General features: G+C 37.1%; 1 protein-coding gene across 4 annotated transcripts in view; it reads left to right on the top strand.

The window, feature by feature from the left end:
* Positions 1 to 21,324, top strand: part of CNKSR2 (connector enhancer of kinase suppressor of Ras 2) — a 214,701-nt gene that overhangs the window by 134,895 nt on the left and 58,482 nt on the right. For all 4 annotated transcript variants that reach the window (XM_065677314.1, XM_065677313.1, XM_065677311.1 and 1 more), the window contains 2 exons: positions 18,273 to 18,321; positions 19,147 to 19,319. In XM_065677314.1, coding sequence (XP_065533386.1) covers positions 18,273 to 18,321; positions 19,147 to 19,319 — 222 coding nt within the window. The remainder of the gene's footprint in view (positions 1 to 18,272; positions 18,322 to 19,146; positions 19,320 to 21,324) is intronic.

The following is a 21,324-nucleotide window of genomic DNA, read 5'->3' as shown; positions in this document are numbered from 1 at the left end:
GGGAGATGGCAGTGTGGGCTTGTCAGGAAGTCTGCTGTGAAAAACTGGCAGGTGGAGCTTCACTGAACGTTCAAGAGAAAGTAACTTGGTTTCCTGTTGTAACATATCACTATGGATTATCACATTACAGTTGATGTACATTAATTGAAACTAATGGAGCCTTTGCATCTTTTTACACAATCTGAGTGCTTGGCGAACACACTTCTAAGACTCCTTAGTGTGCTGCAAAGTATAGCTGAGTCTGATAAATTTCAGAGAAGATGTCATTTAGTATTAAAAGTAAGTGCTTGTGGTACACTTTAATTAAATCAGGTACCCAGATTCAAGACCTTCTATTCCCTTTCTTTTTCCTTTATAGTAATTTATGTATGATGATTTAATTTTTTTTCTTTATTATTTCCAACTTTTCTACTCTTTTTGTTATGTTGGAAAATTGATAGTGAAGAGATTTCCATTTGCAAAGGCAAACTAATGTATAGTGTTTCCCTAATACACAAAACCAAGGATATTGCAAGTGTCCCCAGACTGTCCTCTTTGCAATGTCTGCAGTCTTTCCTAGAAGTAATCTAATCAGTACAAGAGCCCTTGAAATCAAATATTTACATAACAAAATAGAGAAGCTATTTGTACAATGGAGGACTTTCAGCTCTGTAAAGAACAGTGTGATAAATTTGCAACACTTCTCATGTATTGAGAGAACACTCATCTCTCAATAACATTTCTTTGTTAGTATACATTAAATTCCTGACACTTGCAATGAGAGATTTTTCTTTTCTTTTTGAAGGTACCATCTTTGTTTTAACTTGGTTCCTGCTATTACTATGTGTACTCAAAATGTGTACAAAAATAAATTACACAGGAACTGGAAGATTCTTCAAAATTCTGGTGTAGAATTCAATGAGCAACAGCAAACTTAGAATTGACAACCAACATTTTTCAGGTACTTTAGATGCCTGTCCACAAACCAACAGAACTCCTAACACCGCAAGTTCCACCACCAGTGTCTGCTAATCTTTTTTTTGTGCATCTTTACCATTAAAGAATGTCTCTTTCTATGTTGTGGTTTAAGCCCAGTTTAAATGCCGTAAAATCTTTGGCATCTTCTTGGAAGTTTAGTGGGAGCTTATTTATTTATAAAAATATATAAAGGTTATTAATTCTTAAGAATACAAATATGTAGTGATCTGCTAACTGGCTTTGAAGCAAAGTGCATGAAATAAACAGAAAGAGGAAGTTTGCGCCGCTGGATTTTCCTCAGGGAAATGTAAAGGAGCCCTCCACAAAGCATGTACAGCCCCCTGAGGATGAATATTGCTGGAAGCCACCTGGCTGCCACCGTGCAGTACGATACAGTTCCCTTTTTGTGGTAATGGCACCCAAGCATGCTGGCTTATGAAACCCTAATCTAATGTGCAGGTGGAGCTATAAGTCTTTGCCACATAACAGAGTCAGTGTTCTTTTAATAAATTGGACAGAACTTTTCTTAAAATCTTAAATAAACAGTGCAGTGAGCATATAAGGAACAGGGGAATGAATACAGATAAAACACATTAAACTAATCTCTAACTGCAATACATTTTTATTAAACTGTAGATAACAAACAGGACAATGAAAATGCACTTTATCTTCAAATTGCATCCTAAAGATCACTAAGAAGTGGCTGTCCTAGTAGAATATTTTTTTTTTTGCAAGCATCAGCTACCTAGTTTTCACACTTCGGACTATCAAAATGGGAGCCTCTGGATGAGCCTGAGTTCAGTGCAGAGGAATAGTGGTAATTCCAAAACCTGCACTAATAGTAGTGAAAAAGACTGGAGGGGTTGATTAGGGTTTTGTTTGGTGTTGTTTTGTAGGTTTTTTTAAGATGTCACTGATTTCATCATAGTAGAATATCAGATGACAAGACAATGCTGTGCCTGGCTGCGCTGCATACCACAAGCCAGTAGGCTTTCCTGAAGTGCATCTCCTACCAAGTGGCTGTAGTTGAACTTGTACCTGTAATGCCTCTATTTTTTTTATTAGTTCCCAGTACTAGAGAGTACTCCACCAGGTTTCTTAAGTTGTTTCAGTGCCTGGTTGCTTTTGTTGTTAACCCTTTTCCCCTGTTAGCCAGTGTTTACGTGATGTCCATGTCCTACTTTAGTTACAAATGGACCTTTATCCTCCAGATTTAAAGGTCTTTTGTTATAAAACAAATTTTACTTCACAATATAGGAATCTACAGGTTATAATCAAATTGCTTTGTAGCCTTATCTTGCTTAAGATAAATGGAATAAGCATCCTGGGTTTGCCATCAGAGAGTGTATTTTTATATCCTTTCATCATTCTCATAATTCTTTCAACTCCTTGTATTTAATCCTGAAGTATTAGAAATATCCTAAGTGGTCTTCCTAAAATATGTGTGCCTGAACAGGACATAAATTTCCAGCAGCTGAATGGAAAGTAATAATAACTTTTCTATTCATGTTTGCTACCCCTCATTAAATATTTAAAGGAATGTTTACCCAATTTAACCACAGACTTGAAGTGAGGGTATGTTCATTATTTGGGTTTGGTTTTATTTTTCCTGTAATGCCACTTTTCCAAATCAGTGATTTGCAAGACTGGTATTCCCTCAGTCTTATAATTTATATCTGGCATCCTTTTTCTTAAATATTTAACACTTTATGGTTGACCATGTTGAAATGTATGACTTCATGGGTATGCTTGCTGAATAATCTAGGTCTCTAAAACAACCCTAAGTACAAAATAGCAAAGAGTAAGAGCTCTGGGCCCTTAAATTGGGCCCATGTTATTCCCAAGTCCATTACATGAAGTATTGAAGCTCAGGGAATCCAGGGTCTGCTGTGGTATGGAACTACCAAAATCTTTGTTTTGAAATTCTCTCTTTAATATGAATATTCTGTGAAATTAAAACAAAAACAACAACAAACCCACCAAACAACACATATATAATTCCTTTCAATTTCTCTCCTTTTTTTTTTTTTTTTTTTTTTTTTTTTTCTGAGTTCCCTGGAGTAGAAACCATGCTGCTCAGTCAGCATTCAGGTCCCATGTCATTCACTGGTCTTTGATTCTGTGTTACCTTTATTGAATGATGTTTTCATTCTCATTTTTTACTCCATTGATATCAATGTTAAATAATTTTGGACTAAGAATGCATTACATTAATTTAAGGATGAATTCCCCTTACAATTTTAAGCCTTTTTCCTTTTGAATTTTGCAGCCATCGATGTGTGCAGTTTGATTGACTTTTTACTGTGAAGGTTTTCTGCAGAAAAGCAGCTTTTGCAATTACGCTGACTTCAACTCCTTTCTTTTATATCTGGCTTTTTAGAAAAGAAAAATCTTTGATCAAAATCTACACTGATGAATTAAATTACCACAACAGAAATGGTAAACAAAGGGGATGGGATTAAAAAATGACCACGGTAATTCAGCAGTGCATGGTGGTTGTTTATTTGCCTAAAGTTATTTTGAAAAACATCAGCAGATTTGAATTGTTATATTCTGAAGTGATCACAAGAATGTGGCAGTCTAGAATTTTCCTGACCATCAGTATAGTAAATTTGTGTAAAATCACAGGTTCTAACAATTTTGTCTTGTATCATTGACCTGCCACTACAATCAAGACTGTGTGGTCGATGTAGCATTTCAGCTATGGCCTTGAAGAGTAAATAGCATTTACTTGTGTCCAATGAAGATAACTGATGGGATAGCTGATATAATAGCAAGAGAAAAGCTAATTTGTCTTATATCCGTGAAGTAATTATCTCTTGTATCCACTTATCACATTTTTTTAATCCTCACATACAAAGTTTCTTCACTGCTTTATTTTGCTTCCCGTTCCAGAAAGTGTTTCCAGCCTATGTTGACTTCTAGCCAAGTTGTTGTTTTTGCATTCTATTTTTTTTCCTCAGTATTGCAAAAGAAATGCCAACACAGGGTGTTAATGTTTTTATTAAGCCAAGGCACACTGTTTGAGCTGTTGCTAATCTAGTGTGCAAGCAGGTGTTCAATGTGATCTATTACTGTAGATACAAAATGGTGCAGTTAAAATTGTCTTGAACCTTTGGGGCACAGGAAATGAAAGCTCTGACACATGATTATAAGTTTTTAAGTTCATTATGTTATTCTGTATAGAAGTTTCCTTGGTACATTGTGCTTTGTTTTCATTGTAGGAAAATAATGTGGTTATTTAGAAGGGAGATAGTGTCATGAGTCAAAAGAAGATCCATATCAGGTTAATAATAATCAGCTCCTATCTGGATTGATACAGCTTTCCCTTAGTCTAGAAACAGAATTACTATGGAAGAAAAGGTTGCAGCCTATTGTATATAGTAGTTATACAAGGAAAAGTAACCTTGCTTACATACTCTTTCCAAACCTATACGAGTAAACTGCTATTACTGACCTTGCTTCTTCTCCCTTTCTGCCTCATCCATTTGCCTTTTCCAGTGTATGCTCACATTTGTATTTGGTGATTCCTAATGACTTGCTTGTCATAGGAAAAGTGACAAACAAGTAACAGATTCTTATTTTTGTGATAACCTATTTAAAATTATTTAATTGATTAGGGTAGTTTTCTTAGCCATTGTAATTGTATTTGGGAAAAAAATAAGCATGTTTATTAGCAAGATGTATCTTTTAAAGTTCACATATCTGGAACAGGTGTCCCAGGAACAGATGCAGGAAAGAAACAAAGGATTTATTCCATAGGGATTTTGCTGAATCTACGTGTGTAGATATGTATATATGCACTGTCTTTAATGTTCCAACTTTATGTTAAATAATGGAAGAATTAAAAAAAAACCCAAAACTATTGGTTGGAGGGTTTTTGCTAAACATTCAGTTATCTTGGTGCACTTTTGACAAAACTACTTTTATCCTGTTTAGCAATTTGTAACTATCCATGTGGTTGGAGTGCAGCTCAGTGACTCTTAACTCACATAATTAATTTCAGCACTTGCTACAATGAGCACCTACAGAGAGCCAAGCACTTTCCTTTCTACTGCTTTCTGCTAGTAAGGACACTGAGATGACAATGAGGGATTTGGCCAAGGTTACGATTTCAGTTACTTCTCTTTACCAGCCCTCATGAGGTTTCTGTAGCTGTTCACCTCAGTGGGTTTGCTCAGAAGAGCTGTTTGGTCTGCATCGGTCTGGCCATGCAGTTCAGTTGCAACAGTGATCTTGTTGAACATACTAAGCAAAGATGATCTCCTCAGGGAAGTCGTAGATTCCCCACCACTGGGCATCTTTAAGATTCAGCTGGACAGGGTGCTGAGACATCTAGTCTAGGTCTTGCATGCCTAGAATGGTGGGACCAGATGATCCCTGAGGTCTCCTCCTCAAGAACCTGGTGGTGTATGGTTTTGTGATTCTAAGATTTGCTTATTGCAAAACCCATTGCAAAAATCAGTTTTTAGCCAGTAAGATAAATTGGAAAGGAGACAGTAACTTTAAAAAAACAAACAAAAAAAAAAAAAAACAAACTTTTCTGCTTGAATGATGCATTTTTCCAGATATTTTTTGCTGCCCACCAACCCCTCCAGAGAAAAATATAGGAAAAATGCACAATCTACCAATCAATTTGTTGTAAAAATCTTATGAAAAGAAATGGCATCTACTAGGCACTATATCCTGAAAAACTATTAACAAAAAAGAAAAAAAAAAACAGAATTACCCTACTGAAAAACTAGCATTTTATTATAATTGTAAGCATTGCAGTATTTAAAGAATTTCAGTTGGGTGAAATTTTTGTTATGGATATTTGTAATTAAAAAAAAAAAGAGTTTCTGGGAAAAAAAATTGAAAATCAGTTTGCACAGATTTTAAGTAGGTGTCTGAAATCTAGAATGTCATTGTACCGTTACAGCAGATGGAGTTGGTACATTCTCTTCCGCAAAATATTTGAAGTCCAACTATGGCAGTATTTAAATGTCAAAGCTTCCTTTTCCTTTTTCTCCTCCCTGTTTTCACAAATGTCTATAGTTAGGCTTGTTATTATTATAAAATAAAAGTCTAGCAGTTGATATCAAAGTACAATTTAACCTAAATGCATATTGAAAAAAATATTTTCCATAAATATTCCATAATTTTTATTAACATTGGAATTAATATTGCTTCTTCTCTATGGTCTTTCATCTCTATATATTTGTATTAAAATAATACTTAAGCTTGCAGAATAGTTTCAGACTTACAAGCATCAATCGTCAGCAAAGGAAATTTTAAACTCCTTAAAAATGTACTTGTAAGAAATAGTTGATTTAAAAAAGATACTTGTGTTAAAGTTGAAAAGCATTAGCATTTTTATATTCCCAGCTAAGAAACTGCAGTGGATTTCAAATAACTGTCCAGAAATTAAATGAACATCATTAATGAGAGTTTTTGAAATGTTTTGTAATTGTGAAAAATTTTAGTCTATTCATTACCACAGTAAGAAAGGATTAAAAAGCTCATTTCTCTGCTGCTTTCTTGCAAGTTAGCCCTTTACAGTCTAAATGTAATTGCGCATGCAGTAGCTTCCACTGTAAAGGTACAAAACTGGAAACCTCAACTGAAAGTGGCACATACTGTGTAAATTTTATGGTTTAAAAAACATGTAATTTTTCATTATGTCTGCCCTTTTGATGTTGGACTCCAAGCAGGCTCATGGGTGCCTCAGTGGAACAAGGCTAATAGTCTGAACTGCTATGATACCCTAGTTTCTTCTCCAGGACTTGTAGGTTTATGACGATTCAGTGTAGGTTGGCTCTGGTGAAAGCTAAGCATTAGGAAATCACTCTCTGGAGATGACTGGAGTATTTGTGATATTTACATCCCTTTCTTCTGTATGTTGCACTGGTCATGTCTCACCTTAGGTTTTGTAGCCCGATGGGGATGTAAGAGAGCATTTTGCCCTGTTCTAAAACTTCAGCAACTCTTTGTCCACTTTCCCATCCATGAGCATGTAATAAGGCTGTGACAATATCTTAGTCTACATGTGGAAATGGAAGGAGCTCACTGTTCTGCAGAGAATCAGAGCTGAATAGGCTTATGAAGTTATAGAATAAGCTTGTTTGGAATTCTGTTTAAAAGACTCAAAGTCTATACAGAGGCAAAAGTGCTGGTAAAATGTTTCATATAGTGCAATGTGGAGTAGAACACTCAATTCCACTATGAAGGTATCGTGAGCTCCTTCCATATCCATTTCTCGTGTCAGTTTCCTCTAGTGTAGTTCAGATGTAGAAGGCCTTTTGCTCTGAGAGACAGTTGGAAAGAACAACAATTAAAAAAATCAGTAAGGGGAAAAATTCTCACTAGTGCCTTCATGAGTCTGAAACACTGTCATGTCCCATTGCCTGCAGGCAGCTTTGAATGCCTACACTGCACGCACTGGGTTTCTTTCAACTGGAGATTTGTGGTTTGAAGTATCTGATTCAGACAGAAGAGCAGCATCTTCTCAAGCTGGAGTACTGGTTCCAGGCCTTGGCCAGCTTCTTCACTCAAAAAAAAACCCATATAAATTATACTGTATGTATTCCTTCCTTCAAATGGCAGCCCTTTATAAATGTAACAAGAACAAAATAAGTAATAAAATTATTAACTATGTTGCTAGAATCGGTATAGGAACTTCATCTAGGCCATAAGTGAACTGTGTGGCATATAAAACAAACAAGCCTGGAGAAGAAAAGACTCTTGAGAGATCTGATAGTAACCTTCCAGTGCCTAAAGGGGGCCTACCAGAAATCTGGAAATGGAGTTTTTACTAGGGCCTGTAGTGGTAGGGCAAGGCGTAATGGCTTTAAACTGAAAGAGGGGAGATTTAGATTAGATATTATGAAGAAGTTCTTTGCTGTGGGGGTGGTGAGACACTGGCACGGGTTGCCCAGAGCAGTTGTGGCTGCCCCATCCCTGGCAGTGTTCAAGGCCAGGTTGGATGGGGCTTGGAGCAACTTGGTCTGGTGGAGGTGTCCCTGCCTGGGGAAAGGGGGCTGGAACCAGGTGATCTTAAGGTCCTTTCCAACCCTAACCATTCAATGATTCTGTGATTCTGTGAATTGGAAATGATTAGGATAGCTGTGAGATTGTTGTGCTAAAAGGAAAATAAAAGGGTTTGGTAAAAATCTTGTCCTAAATAAATCTTCTACATTTCTGAAAGAAAAGGCAAGAGAGAAACATCATAGAAATTCCTTGCTAATGGAAGATGGCATTGTATTATTTTTAGACTAGTGCAATCAACATAGAGGAATAGAGAAACCTCCTGGGTCTAGTCCTCTGCTGTTGCAGTTAATCACCTTCATTTAATCCTATTCAGATATGTATTCAACTCCACATTCATACATGGTATGAACGGCTGTTGCTAATGATGGGAACAGTATAAGGTGGCAGACTGCATGAATGGATGGCCAGTTGTCATAATTCCATTCAGGGGAGAGGAAAGAGAACAAAGTATGATTAGCCTGCCAGCAAGAGAATGGCATTACTCCTAATGAATTTTCTACAGAAAAATATCCAAATATCTCAGAAACCAGCATAAAGTACATAGGATAATTAAGGCTGGGAGGAACCTCTGGCGGGCTCTACTCTGGTCTGGCACAAAGCAAGGTTAGCTCTAAGGTCAGATGAGGCTTCTCAAAGCTTTGCCCAGTCAAGTGTTGTAAACCTGAGATGGAAACCTAATGAACTCCCACCCAACCTGCTGCATTGCTTGGCTGTCCTCATGAGAAAAAGTTGGAGGTGAGCAGTAAAACAGAGATCTCAGTGGCAGCATCTGAGAGGACAGCAGCTTGTTTGGATTTAAGGCATAGTTTCTGTTGTTTCATTGCTGTTTAGTTAAAATCGTCTAGTGAAAGTGCCTCAGTAATCTCACATTTGTTTTGCCAGTTCTAGACTCTCAGTCCTTTAAACTCAAGACTGAAAACACTGGATGTCCATATGTAGCTTTTATACTTGTGTTCTGGTTAAGCACATATTTTGTGAAATAATAATATTTTGTCTCCCTAGGAAGGAGTACTAAGTTCTTTAATTATACAGAATAATACATGCATTCTTCATGAGGAATATTATTCCTGTCACAGATGAGAGAACATTTTCACATCTGCACTGCTTCTCCTTGAAAGAAGCAGTTAATGCCATGAATTTTCTCTTACTGGGGAAGCAGTTGCCAGAATGAAATTGAAGGTATTGAATGTGGGAGATGTTGCGTGTATTTCTGTATACTATGTCAATTTTATTAGAATGCAGAGTTAACTATTGCAGCAAACCAAAATGCTCCAGGGATGAGGTGATATTGGTTTATGGGCCATCATGAAGCACAGTTGGAGGTTTTTGTGGAAAATTTTTATTTCCAACTTTCCCTATTACCTTGTTTTGCATCTGACCTTGAGGGAAAAAATGGCCCGTTATAATTTCTTTCAATGATGAAACTGGGGAATTCTTTAAAACTGAGAGAGTTACTGTAAAGGTCATCTAGTCCAGCTCTGCCAGTCTAGATTTATTCCTTACTGCATATGATATAATGCTTTGGAAGTGTAATTTTACATTGTCAAGAGATGTAGATCTGTAGACTAATAAATCTCCCAGCTCAGACCATTTCCTAATATCCTTTCACATCCCCATTCTGTATTTTTCTGTTATCCATTTCAGTTAATCATTCTGGGTTCTATCCTGCTTTTATTAACTGATATAGGACTTCTGCTTTTGTAGGAATTAACATTGTTTGTACACCAGTACAGTTACCTGTAGCTGGTAGAACCACAGTAGCGCATTTGAGAGATTTATTGTTTTGGGTTTTTTACTGTAGAATACATGATTTAGTTCCTCAATTATTCCCCTTTGATAAAAAAAAGGTTAAGCACAGCATATTGTAGCAGAGAAGTGTATGTCAGGCATTGTACAGAGGGGAGTCAGCATGAGTTTTCACTGCAATATGACTGGGAGTGTCACGTCTATGAGAACTTAGATCTAGTTCCTGACTTCTCAACTGGCTCCTCTCTGTACTCCTTTCTGCACAAGGAAAAAGGAGCTGTTGGGCTGTGAAAGCAGTGAACCAAGGACCCTGGCTGGCATGCGTCATGAAATTTGGCCTTCTGAAAAACTTGTACTGAGTGGTAAAAATGATGTTGGAAATAAAGGAGCGCAAGAGTACCATTTAATCAAAATGCTTTGACAAGCATCACAATTGTTTCTGACAAGTGATTTTTTACGAAGTGGTGGTTTTGACTCTGCAGAAGTCCCTGCCCCATTCCTCTTCCCTGTTTACACGGTGGTAGCCTCTTGAGCGTATTGCTGACACATAATGTGGGAGATTGTATGGCTGCACCTGGGTGGAAAATGGCTCTTTGCAGCAGCATGGCTCCTGAACAGAAGTTGGTTTATTAGGTGTTTCTATTTTACTGGAAAGAAGTGCTTGTTGCTTAGCGCCTGATCTCTGAGTCAGCCAATCCATCTCTGCTACTCTGCTGTAGAGGAAAAAACCTTCATATTTTTCATATAGAGATAACTGCTTTTTGTTCATTCCTCAGGTATACCCCTTTGCTTTCAGATTAACCCAAGCAGATAATATTTCTAACAGTACAGAATTCTGACTTTAGAATCAAGTGTAAAACTAATTTTGTAAGATTATTTGTACCCATAAAGCCACCATAGCCAGCACAGAATTAAAAAACCTAATGTTATCTTTCCCCATCTTCTGAGAAATGCTGTTTCATCCTATGCTTAGAGGCCATTTTACTGAATTCCAGCAAGTAATGTGACTTTTATCCTGGAATTAACTGTTCTTTTTATACCTTAATTCATAGCTGCAGTTGAAGTGTTTGGTATGAATTTTAACAGAATGTATAATGGCTGAGGTACAAATGTTCTTTCCCTCGTTGCTTCACGGAAACGTCTCCTCTGCTGAAAGTCAAAATGAGTTTTCTGTTTATTTCATTGAAATAATACTATGACCAAGTGCTAACAGAAAATAGCTTGCAAGAATATATCTTCCTTAAAGAAAATATGTTTTCTCGGTTCTGCCCTCATTCATTACAGACCTCCTACATCCCCTGTACTTTTCTCTGTCACACAGTCAGGCTGGGCAATACAAAAGAGATCATGCTGAGGGCCACAGTCAGCAGTGTTGCTGACTTTCCTACAGAAGGACCTGTGTATGTGCTATTTTCATCATAAGCAAACATGTAGGTGTTGTAGGGGGGCAAGGGACCTTTATTTAAACTAATGATTTTTTGTCTAAAAAGACCATGGGCCTGTTGCAAAAGTTTGTTAATGTGCTGGGGTTGACTTCTGTGATGTTTTACAGTAGTTTTCTCCCCAGAAGGTTCAGGATCAGTTGCATGCTGTGCCAGTGACCACTTCTCTGATCTAACATAGGTGACCTGCAGAATGTTTCTTACAACTGCTTGGATAGCCTGTAATGTGTAGATAAATATACAGAGGAAAACCTACATTTCCTGTGAATCAGACAGAAATTTTCTAAGCAAAACCAGATTTTTCCTGGAGGAAATTATGTCGTTTGAAAGAGGTTTGTTGGGTGGACTGATACTTGCTGTAGGAGCAACACAGCAGGGAACTAGCAATCTGCAAGGCTTCTAGAGTTCATATGGGATGACTAGTCTCAGCAATACTTTGTGAAAGGACAAAAGGCAATGGGCATATCTTGAAATTCAGGAAATTCCATGTAAACATAAGAAAAAACTACTTTTACTATGAAGATGGTTTAACTGGGGCAGGTTGCCTGTGCAGTTTGTGGAGTCTTCATCTTTAGAGATACTAAAAGCCAACTGAACACAGCCCTGAGCAGTCTGCTCTAGCTGACCTTGCTTTGAGCAGCAGAACTGGGTTAGACAGTCTCCAGAGGTACCTTCCTGCCTCAGCTATTTTGTGGTCCTCTGGTCCAATTGCTTCAGTAAGAGATGAAAATGGGAATTGTTCTGGGGTAGAAATCAAAAAAGGGTAAAATACTATTTTGTAATATATGACAGCTAAGTTTCTTTTTCCCTCTTAAATAGATGAAACATACACAGTGATGGAACAACTGATGTGACTTTGACTTTTCCCATTAAGGAATACATACAGTTTTCGAGCCCAACTTTGACTTACTGTCAATAAAAACAGCGTGGGAGGTGCCAAAATTACATGTTTCAGAGTAGATATAGAGCAGAAGAATGATCTCAGAATAAATTATTCTAATGAGCAGCACTTGTCTAGTTTTTTTATCCTCATTTACTTGAGGCAGCTATGACAGTGCTGCAGTCCTTGTTCTGTTAGTTGAAAAGACAGTGGGGGAGTATGAGAACTCTCATAAATTTGATATTGTCCAGTTTTACTGCTTTGATGTTTCAATTAAAGAGTCCTGTGGCTTAATGGCAAGAAGGAAAATCTTTCCCTGGTGGTAGAAAGCAGGACCACTGTGTATTATTTTCTCACATGACCTGAAGATTTAAAAAACACTTATTTTTCTAAGTTTGGCTTGTGTTATGCTAACAGTTTTGCACAAACAATTTGTACTAGCTTGTGCAACTGCAAATTTGCATCCAGCTAATGCAACATTTTCCACAGACTCTGCACCCCAGATTACAAGAAAAAGTTTAGGTCTGGGAGAATGAATAAGAATCTCTGAACAGAAAAGCTGTACTTGCAGTCACATTTCAGACAACCATATTCTGTCCTTAGCTAGCATATTCTTCCTGGATAAGAAGCTATAGGAGTAGCTGTATAAAAAGATGAGACATCTTTGACAGTATCAGCCCTTGTAGACTATGTAATAAGGACAACAGCCTGCACAGGTAATGTAGCAATTGCCTGCAACAGAGGCAGCTAGAAAGTTTGCAGCTTCAGGGTCTCAGGCTACATTTTTTACAGTAAAAAGCTTTTAGCATATTCCTCTTAAGACACATGCTGGCTTTTTATCCTTGTGGTCACTAACAAAACGCATGTATTTGGAATTCATGGTCAGAGCTCCAAAAATACAGGAACCCAGTTAGAGCTGTGACCATGCATGATAGATGTTATAGCCATCTATCTATAGATAGATCTATATATCTATACTAGATCTATATAGATCTAGTAATTTCTAGAACCTTTTCATGGAGCTGCTGTGGGGAAGGAGAGAAGGGGTAGGAACATGGCCTTTGGTTGTCAGGTAAATGCAGAAAATTCTCTCACCTGAAATGGATTTTTTAGCTGCTGCCAAGGAAACTATTGCTTTGCCAAATTTTGCAAATATGGGTTCATTTGGCCTTAGTGTTTAAACATCTTTTTGCAGCTCTGAAAAAGCAAGACTAAGTAAGGAGGAGGAGGAATATGGTGTGTAGGATAACATATCAAGCCATAAATTCTGATATCTGTTCTGGCAATGACTGTTAATATGTCTGTGCCTCTCCCAACCCATTTGCAGAACCAGTGATTCATGCTTCTCTCTGACATACCTGCCATTTAAAAGAGAAATATGCACAGGATATTTAGTATAATGACTCTGCCTTACTTGTTCACATTATTTTGTTTGTACTACAAAAGCTCACTTTTGAAAGTCTGTACATACATAATGTTCATACTGTGTATTAGTATTACATGTTTTAGGCTAGAACTTACTAAATACCCAGGTTTGGTATTTTTATTATAGAGTGTGTTTAAGAGGAGAGAGAGCTGTGCAGGGAGAGCAGAAGTATCTGTTACCAGTGTACCAAAAGATCAAGATTTGATTCAGTAAATTTTGCTTCTGGGAGGCAAGACTGAAGGTTTCAGGGCATTTTTAATCAACTGTGTCATCCTTTGTCTTTAAATCACTTTTCCTTCAAACTCACCATGGATTTATGAATTACTCACATATGATGACTATTTTGTCATCAGCCTGTGACTTTAGCATAGGAAATATTTCTGGAGCTGCTTTCATAAATTTACTGTCATGCTTTTGTATTAGATTGTCTCTTACATACACCATCCCATTTACTGTATTTGCATTTTACCTGTCCAGACTGAAGCCCTGCTTTTGGAAGGGTTATGTAAACTAGAGCTCTTGCAGCAAGTAAAAATACTATATGCACAACCGTAGTGCCACTTAGTACTGATTTGGGGCAACTAAATACTTATAGCCACAGATAAATTAGAAAATATTGGATGTATGTGCGAAGTTTAAAATCCAGAGGTAAACAAAAAATTAACAATTATTCAGCAAAATGTAAGAAGAAAAGAGAATACAGCAGGATTTGGAATAATCTTAGTGTTTGTGTTTACAGGAACAGGAGTATTTCCTAAAACACCCTGCATGACCTGACAAGTCAGATATCCAAAGCATGAGATTTTTTGCAGATGTTTTCTGCTAGCAGTCTCTGAACCCCAGTCAACAAGAACTGTTCAAACAAGGCAGTGAAGTCTTTTCCTTCCTAAATAGGATCATAACTTAGAGCATAGTCTTTCCTTATCCCACATTCTATGATTCTATGATTCTATGATTTTAGTGGGTTCCCTTTTGAGTGTAGTTTCACCTATAGATGCTTCATTTGATCCTTAGCCTTCATAACTCGTAACAGAATATCAGGTCATACCTTGTCTCTTCTCTCCCATGCCAGTAAAGTCCTGTGTGGCCTAGCTTCAGCTTGTCCTTCAGAAGCTACCTTCCAGATGGTCTGTGTGGACTCAGATAGCTTCAAGACCTAGCTGACTATCAACAGTAATCTTTTTGCTTAGTTTGAGGGCTAAACACAATAACAGGTTAACACCTGCTCTTGCTGAAAACCAGTTACCTGTTGTGAATGAAATTCTGCTACTGATTGGCAGGAGGTTTCAAATTCTGAGCTGCCAGAGGTCATCTCTCATCATACCTTTGTAACATAGTGCTTGAAAACTATATTTTCCACAAATATCCACAAAAATAATTAATACTCTCTATCACTAGCTCTTAATGGAGACTAAACGAGATTGTAAACAAATAAGATTCTGGCAAAATCTTCTATTGGGAGTACCCTGGAGCCTGACTTGTTACACTGGTGGGTAGTGTGACAATGTGATATAAATAGCTTTGAGTTTTTTCCCCTTTTCACTCTTTTAGCTCTGAAATTTTGAATCTCAACACACCAAATGCAGAGAAACATGTATATGTGGTGTATCAAAACTATGAAAACAGAACACTGCTGGTGTTCTCAAAGTATTGAGTGTGAGAGATTAATCAAATAATTGGAAGCACCAGCTTTCTCTAGATACTGTCTTTTCCATCTGCAGCAGAAAGTTCCAGTAATCACAAATGTTACAAGCTACTCTGCTGAAACTAGAGAAAGTTATCTTACAGAGACAGAGGGGAACTGTCTGACTGTAAATAGTTCCTTCGTGTCTAAACTTGAAGCTTGAGGAAAATTGGATTTGACTGGAGCTCTCAAAAAAGCTATAAAGATACCTGTCATTTTCCTTCCCAATCATACTGAGCTGAAATTCAGGTAGAGAATTGGGGATTATTATTTCCATAACCTGGTTCTCTCATCCAGGTTTCTGAAAATGAGCAGGTGCAAAGTCTCTGAAGAAAAGTGAAGAAACAAATAAGAACTTGAAAGAGGATTTTAGGAGCTGTCAAATTTAGTACTAATTGCAATGGCCAATCCAGATCTTCAGAGAAGCTTCAGTTATGGTCTTTTATTTTGGTAGACCTACAAATTCTGTCACCATGAAGGGGTTCAAGTAAATATTAGAATATATCTATTTTTTGGACATGGATGTAGTGTTCTGTGGTTCACACATGGAATTTATATTAGATCTTAGAGAAGCCCTTGTACAGGAATAGTTTCACCCCAGATCTTTAGACTTCCTCCTCAGTCTCTTGAAGTTTGGCAAAATAACCAGTTGACCCAAATCAGTAGCATTGGCTTCATTGCAAGCCTTTCTCTTGAGTAGGAGGAAGGACATGACCTCGTTCATCATTCTGTGATTCTAAACAGCACTGAGAAAATGGCATTAAGCATTATCTAATAACTTGGAAGAGGCTGCAGATTCCATCCAATGATTTCCTAAAAAAAGCAACAGAAGAAGCACTTTTAGATTTCATCCTCACTTGTTTGGTTTTGTTTGTTGGTTTGTTTTTTTTTACTGCATATTATATATTATATGTTTTACCTATACATCTTCCAGGTTTAAAAAAAAAAACAAACCAACAGAAGCTGATGCTGTTTTTGCAAAGGGCAAGCCAACTTGAATCCTGAAGTCTATGTAATCTAAAGTGATAGCTACGATCACTGAAGATGGTTTAATAGTTCCCAGGAGCTTCACTCAGTTGTAGATTTTGTCCTTAATTACAATTTAATTTAATGAGCTCGTTTAGAATAATACCTGAATTTAATAAAACCTTTCTATTTTGCAATATGCCATAATGTATGGAAAAATGGCTAGACATTTAAATTTCATGATGTCTTCCTATTAAAAACTGGTACCACTTCACTACCCTTTCTTCCCAAAAACTGACTCAGAAGTCGTGAGGTGCGAGCGCACGTTTGCAGGTTCAATTTACAGTTGAAACATTCAAAGAGCAGGCTTTTCATATTGTTCTAATCTGCTTTCATAATCACTTATAAGAAAACCAAGCAAAGGTTTTCATTTTCTGTTTTGGCACTGTGAAAACATTAGTACAGAAAAGTCAAGCAGCAGAATGAAATTGGCCGGGTTGTGAACTGAGAAGTGCTAAAGTTTTGGGTTTATATGGGGGTGGGTGGTTTTTCAACCACTTGGATTAGGTAAGATTTTCGAAGTATCTAAGAGAGAGTTATTTACACAGTTCTGCCCAGTCACTCTGATTCCTGGGCCATAAAGATCTCTCTTAGTCCCACGAAGGTCAAAATATTTCATGTGACTTAAGTTGGGATGCAGTTGCTGTCTCAGCTTGCTGAGAGCTGGTGCTGATTGAGATGATACCAGAAGCAGAATTAAAAGAACCAGAGCCAGGGAATAAAAACAAATGGGCTCCTTTTTTGTTCCCAGTGGAGGCCTATTTTGACCATCTGAGGTGGCAATACAGGTGAATAGCTTTCTTTAGATATGGTCTACAAGGGATCAGCACATCTTCTAAGTCAGTTAATTTTTATACATTACACTTAATTATTGTTGTATTGCTGGCAATTTATCCCCATGGACATGTTAGCATTTGCTTCTTGAGAATGTCTCAGCTGTGAAGCAACACGTACCTTGGTAGCTGAGCCTCAGCCTTCTGTATGAGTTCAGGTGAATGGGAAGTGGGGAGAAGAAAATGAAAAGCAGTTTTTGAATTGGAAGGGTAGCTTTGTAAGTTTGGGTAAGGGTTTGTCTTATCTGCAGGGAGCAGGATTTTGGGATTACAGGGCTGTCAGTGCTTTTGCTTAGATTTATTTTTATCAAGTGGCACAAAAGCTTTTATTTATTTATTTTTTTGTTGCTTCATGGTAAACTGAAGTAAGAGGTTTTAATACTCAGACACTTGAATGTGGCCTTGTCTTAGTTTTAGCATTCTCAAATACATTTGTCTATAGAAAAGTAAAATTCAAAACAACTAAATTGATGTCTTTAAATTTTGGAGTGATTAATTACAGAATTATTTTTTAGTTCACTGGAGTGATGGTGATTATCTGAATCAAAGTTTTTTACCAAAAATGACCATGGAGTATGTTAATATGTGTTGCCATTTTTAATAAGTTAGGATCTTCAGTAAACAGTTTCTTTCCTGTCTCACTGGCAAGGCAATGGGGTGGTTCATGGGAGTGGATCAATTGGAGAGAAATATTTCCAGTCCAAACCTGATCAAACGGAAAGTGGTTTCTATTTCAGAATATTTATTTGGGAGACTTTTTCACGGTTGTGATTTATCAGAATTTTATTGATATCTTTAAAAATACTAGGCCCATTTCTGAGCAAACTGTCTGATGTTCTAAGGACCATCACATAAATGCCTTCACACCTGCACTAGGCAGTGTTAATTTGCATATTTGCATATTTATGTCAAGAAGACCTTAATGAGATGCTGTTTAGAAATGCAGTGTAGCTTCACTATCATACTGACCAAAGGGAGACATTCTTTCCTCATTAGCAGAAACTTCAGTTGTTGGTAAAGTAATTTGTGGTCTATTTTAAGATGTTTCACTGTGTGCTTTTGCTTTACAACCTTATGAGCAGATGAACTAAAATTACCCTTTTTTTGAGGCCTAGAAGTCTGTTGGCTGGTGTTACCTGGTGCTGACTTCAGTGTTCGCAATATTATACTTCTTTTATAACAAGGATGTGGTTGAATATAAACACTGTATTTTCACTTTTTCCATTTTGATTTTTTTTTTTTTTTGTAGACATTTCAACAGTCTTCTCTACAGCAGAAAAGTAAAAAGAAGAACAAAGGTAAAAATTAAATTTGTTTTCATGTATTGGTAGGAAGGGAATTGCCAACATTAAAGTTTATAGTATTGCAGTATCTGAGGAACTAGAACTTTTTAGCTCCTATTCAATGTTTAGTTCACTTGATCATGTTGAGAAGCTGTTAGTCTATTACTGATAGTTTCCTCATGCTCCTGTACATGATGCATATATCTGAATGGTGGTGTTTTTTTTGAATGCTTAGCCTCTAGCATGTTTGGGGCCAGGGCTATTTTTTCCAGTTGTGTGCATGTAATGCTTTACTGCAGTCCTTGCTCATTACCTAAGCTGTCAGGTAATTTATAGCATAATAAATTGTCCTCTTTTGATTTAGAAGTACAAAGGCCTTAGTTGCAAAAGCAGTTACAAAGAGAGGGTTTCAAATACCCACGAAGTACTTGCATAGTTGTATTTGACAGCCAAGTGTGAAAGTACATGAATTTATATGCTGTGTGCTTTAATCTGACGTGAAATATTATTTTTTTTGAAAACTAAAAATAACCATTTTTCTGATTTCAAGTATCTTGCCTTCCTTTTCTCTATAATATGTGATCTTTCTGTCTTATCCATAGAATATGAGCTTTGTGAGGTGCTGAACATGGTTTGTTTTGATTTGTTTTGATTTTTAACTAATGGTGCCTTGCATAGACTTTGGGGTTGAAATAGAATGTTTGTAAAATCTATTTATGGCAAATTGAGGTTGAAATTTTTAATTGGTTTTCTTAAACAAATACATAGTGCTTTCTGGCTAGCTGTCTTGTTGATTTAGTGGATAAATCAAACGCTTTCACGTGTCCTCATCATTTTCAGCTCCTATTCCAGGTAAAAGCAAAAGAAGGATCTCATGTAAAGATCTTGGTCGAGGGGACTGTGAAGGCTGGCTTTGGAAAAAGAAAGATGCCAAGAGTTATTTCTCCCAGAAATGGAAAAAATACTGGTTTGTCCTGAAGGATACATCTCTATATTGGTATATCAATGAAGAGGTGAGCATCTATGCTCATTGCCTTGACAAATAGTCTGTGTACTGCTGTTTTTATGATTGAGTGGGAAGCCAGTGCTTTGAGTGCTCATGTATGTGAATAATTTTATTCACCCAAATAATCACACTGAAATTATTATTGAAAAACTGACTAAATTACCATTAAGGTCTAGAGATACTTGGTCCTTCAAATTCACTATGTACTACAAGGAGAAATAACACATTTTCCTGTGTCCTGCTGTCACCAAATTAAAATAAATCTGTCTTCAAACCCTTGAAAGCAAAAAGGTAGTTGTTTAATCCTGTCATTCAACCTTAGTCATGGGAGTGTAAATTTTAATGATGTACTGCCTGATGTTCCTTGTTTGTCTACGCTATTGAAATCACCAAAACCTCTGGCAGTTAAGGAAGATGCTTTTTTTCTCAGTTGAGTTCTCCCTCTTTGTAGCTTTTGGTAAGCTTTCGGTGCTCATATATGCTGAACTTCAAGAGTGCTGGAGCAGCCCAACTGAATTGTGTGCAGCTTTGATTGTGCAATATGTTCTGCATTAGTGCATGTTTATTTATACCAGGTTTACCAAGAAAACTTTTTGCCAGTGAGTTAGGAAACATTAATTTAAAACTCTATTAGTTCATTAGTAAATATGCTGAGGTAAAATCATTGCCAACATGTAGAGGCACGCAGTCCTGGACTTGTTCTTTCAATCACTGCAAGCATTTGTGCATATCCTGTTTTAAATACTGTGAAACACAACTTTTCCCTGAGTACACAGAAAGCAAGTCGTTCCATGAACAGTTATTGAAGCCTGTTTTGCCACAGACTTATCCCATTTGTGCGTTGGTTGCAGCTCCAGATCAGTTACCTTAATTCCCTTCTCTCCATCCTCCCTCTTCAAGGTCTATTACAAAGTGTTCATCAGGGCAGTAATTTATATCTACAGCTACAATGAGTGGTCAGCAAACATGGCCAAGGAGCATGTGGAACTACTGAGTTGTGTCTTGCTTTCCAATGGAGAGCGCAATGGTCTGACCGCCTCTGTCTCCCCCTTGTCCCAGTTTTCCCTGGGACTTGCTGAGAATTGGTTATTTTTGAAACCCAGCTCCATCATCAAAGTGTCTGCAGTCACCAATATATTCACAAGCTGGTGAGGGGAGCATCAGTGGCAGATGGACAGTCAAGCAAAGAGTGGTCTTGCCAAAATTCTGTTTTCTTAGCCAACCATGCAAAAAAATAAAAATGGCAAGATTATTCTAAACAATGTCTTTTCAATTTTAGAATGCCTGCTAATGCAGAACCCGTTACAAACTTGTACCTTCCATAGTTACAGTTCCAGTTTTACGTATTGATCTATGTCTTGTATTTATTTATTTTTAAGAAAGCACATAGTCATTTGGGCTGCATAAATAACTATGGAGATTCGGGGAAAAATATGTAATTCTGTGGAATTCCTAAACACAACATTTGTGTATATTAAGCTTCACTTTCATGATCCTGGGTTAATTTCTCATGCAAAGTTATGAGCAGCTAAATAAGTGAGTCTGTGGTATTGATGTACTAGTGGCTTAAAATAAATAATGCTTTCAAATTGTGAAAATTCAAAGAGACTGAATATCTGATAAAATGAGCTATGAGCAAGGCTTTAGAGGAGGGGGGAGGAAGAAGGTCAGATATCTTCTTCCTTAAGTGTTGAAGACAGATGAAAGTAGCTGAAGAGGTACAGTGCCTCTGAGATGTGATACCATATAAAGATGGTAAACAACACACATTGAAATGGCTTTTTTTCCCTATTTCTTACAGTAGGCTGCATTTCTCCTTCTAATTAGTCGATCTTTCCCCCAAATTAACTAATTACAATAACTAATTGCCTGAATACATTTGGTCATCTTCTGTATTTTCAAACGCTGCTTCAGCTGTGAAATTGTTTGAGAAAACTGGGTATTTAAAATTGTATTTTACACCAAGGGATCTCTCTTTGATTTTGGCAAAAGTCCCAGTGACTTCGGTAGGC

This window comes from Lathamus discolor, chromosome 4 (assembly GCF_037157495.1).
Source record: "Lathamus discolor isolate bLatDis1 chromosome 4, bLatDis1.hap1, whole genome shotgun sequence".
Classification (NCBI taxonomy): domain Eukaryota; kingdom Metazoa; phylum Chordata; class Aves; order Psittaciformes; family Psittacidae; genus Lathamus; species Lathamus discolor.
This window is presented reverse-complemented; position numbering and strand designations above follow the sequence as displayed.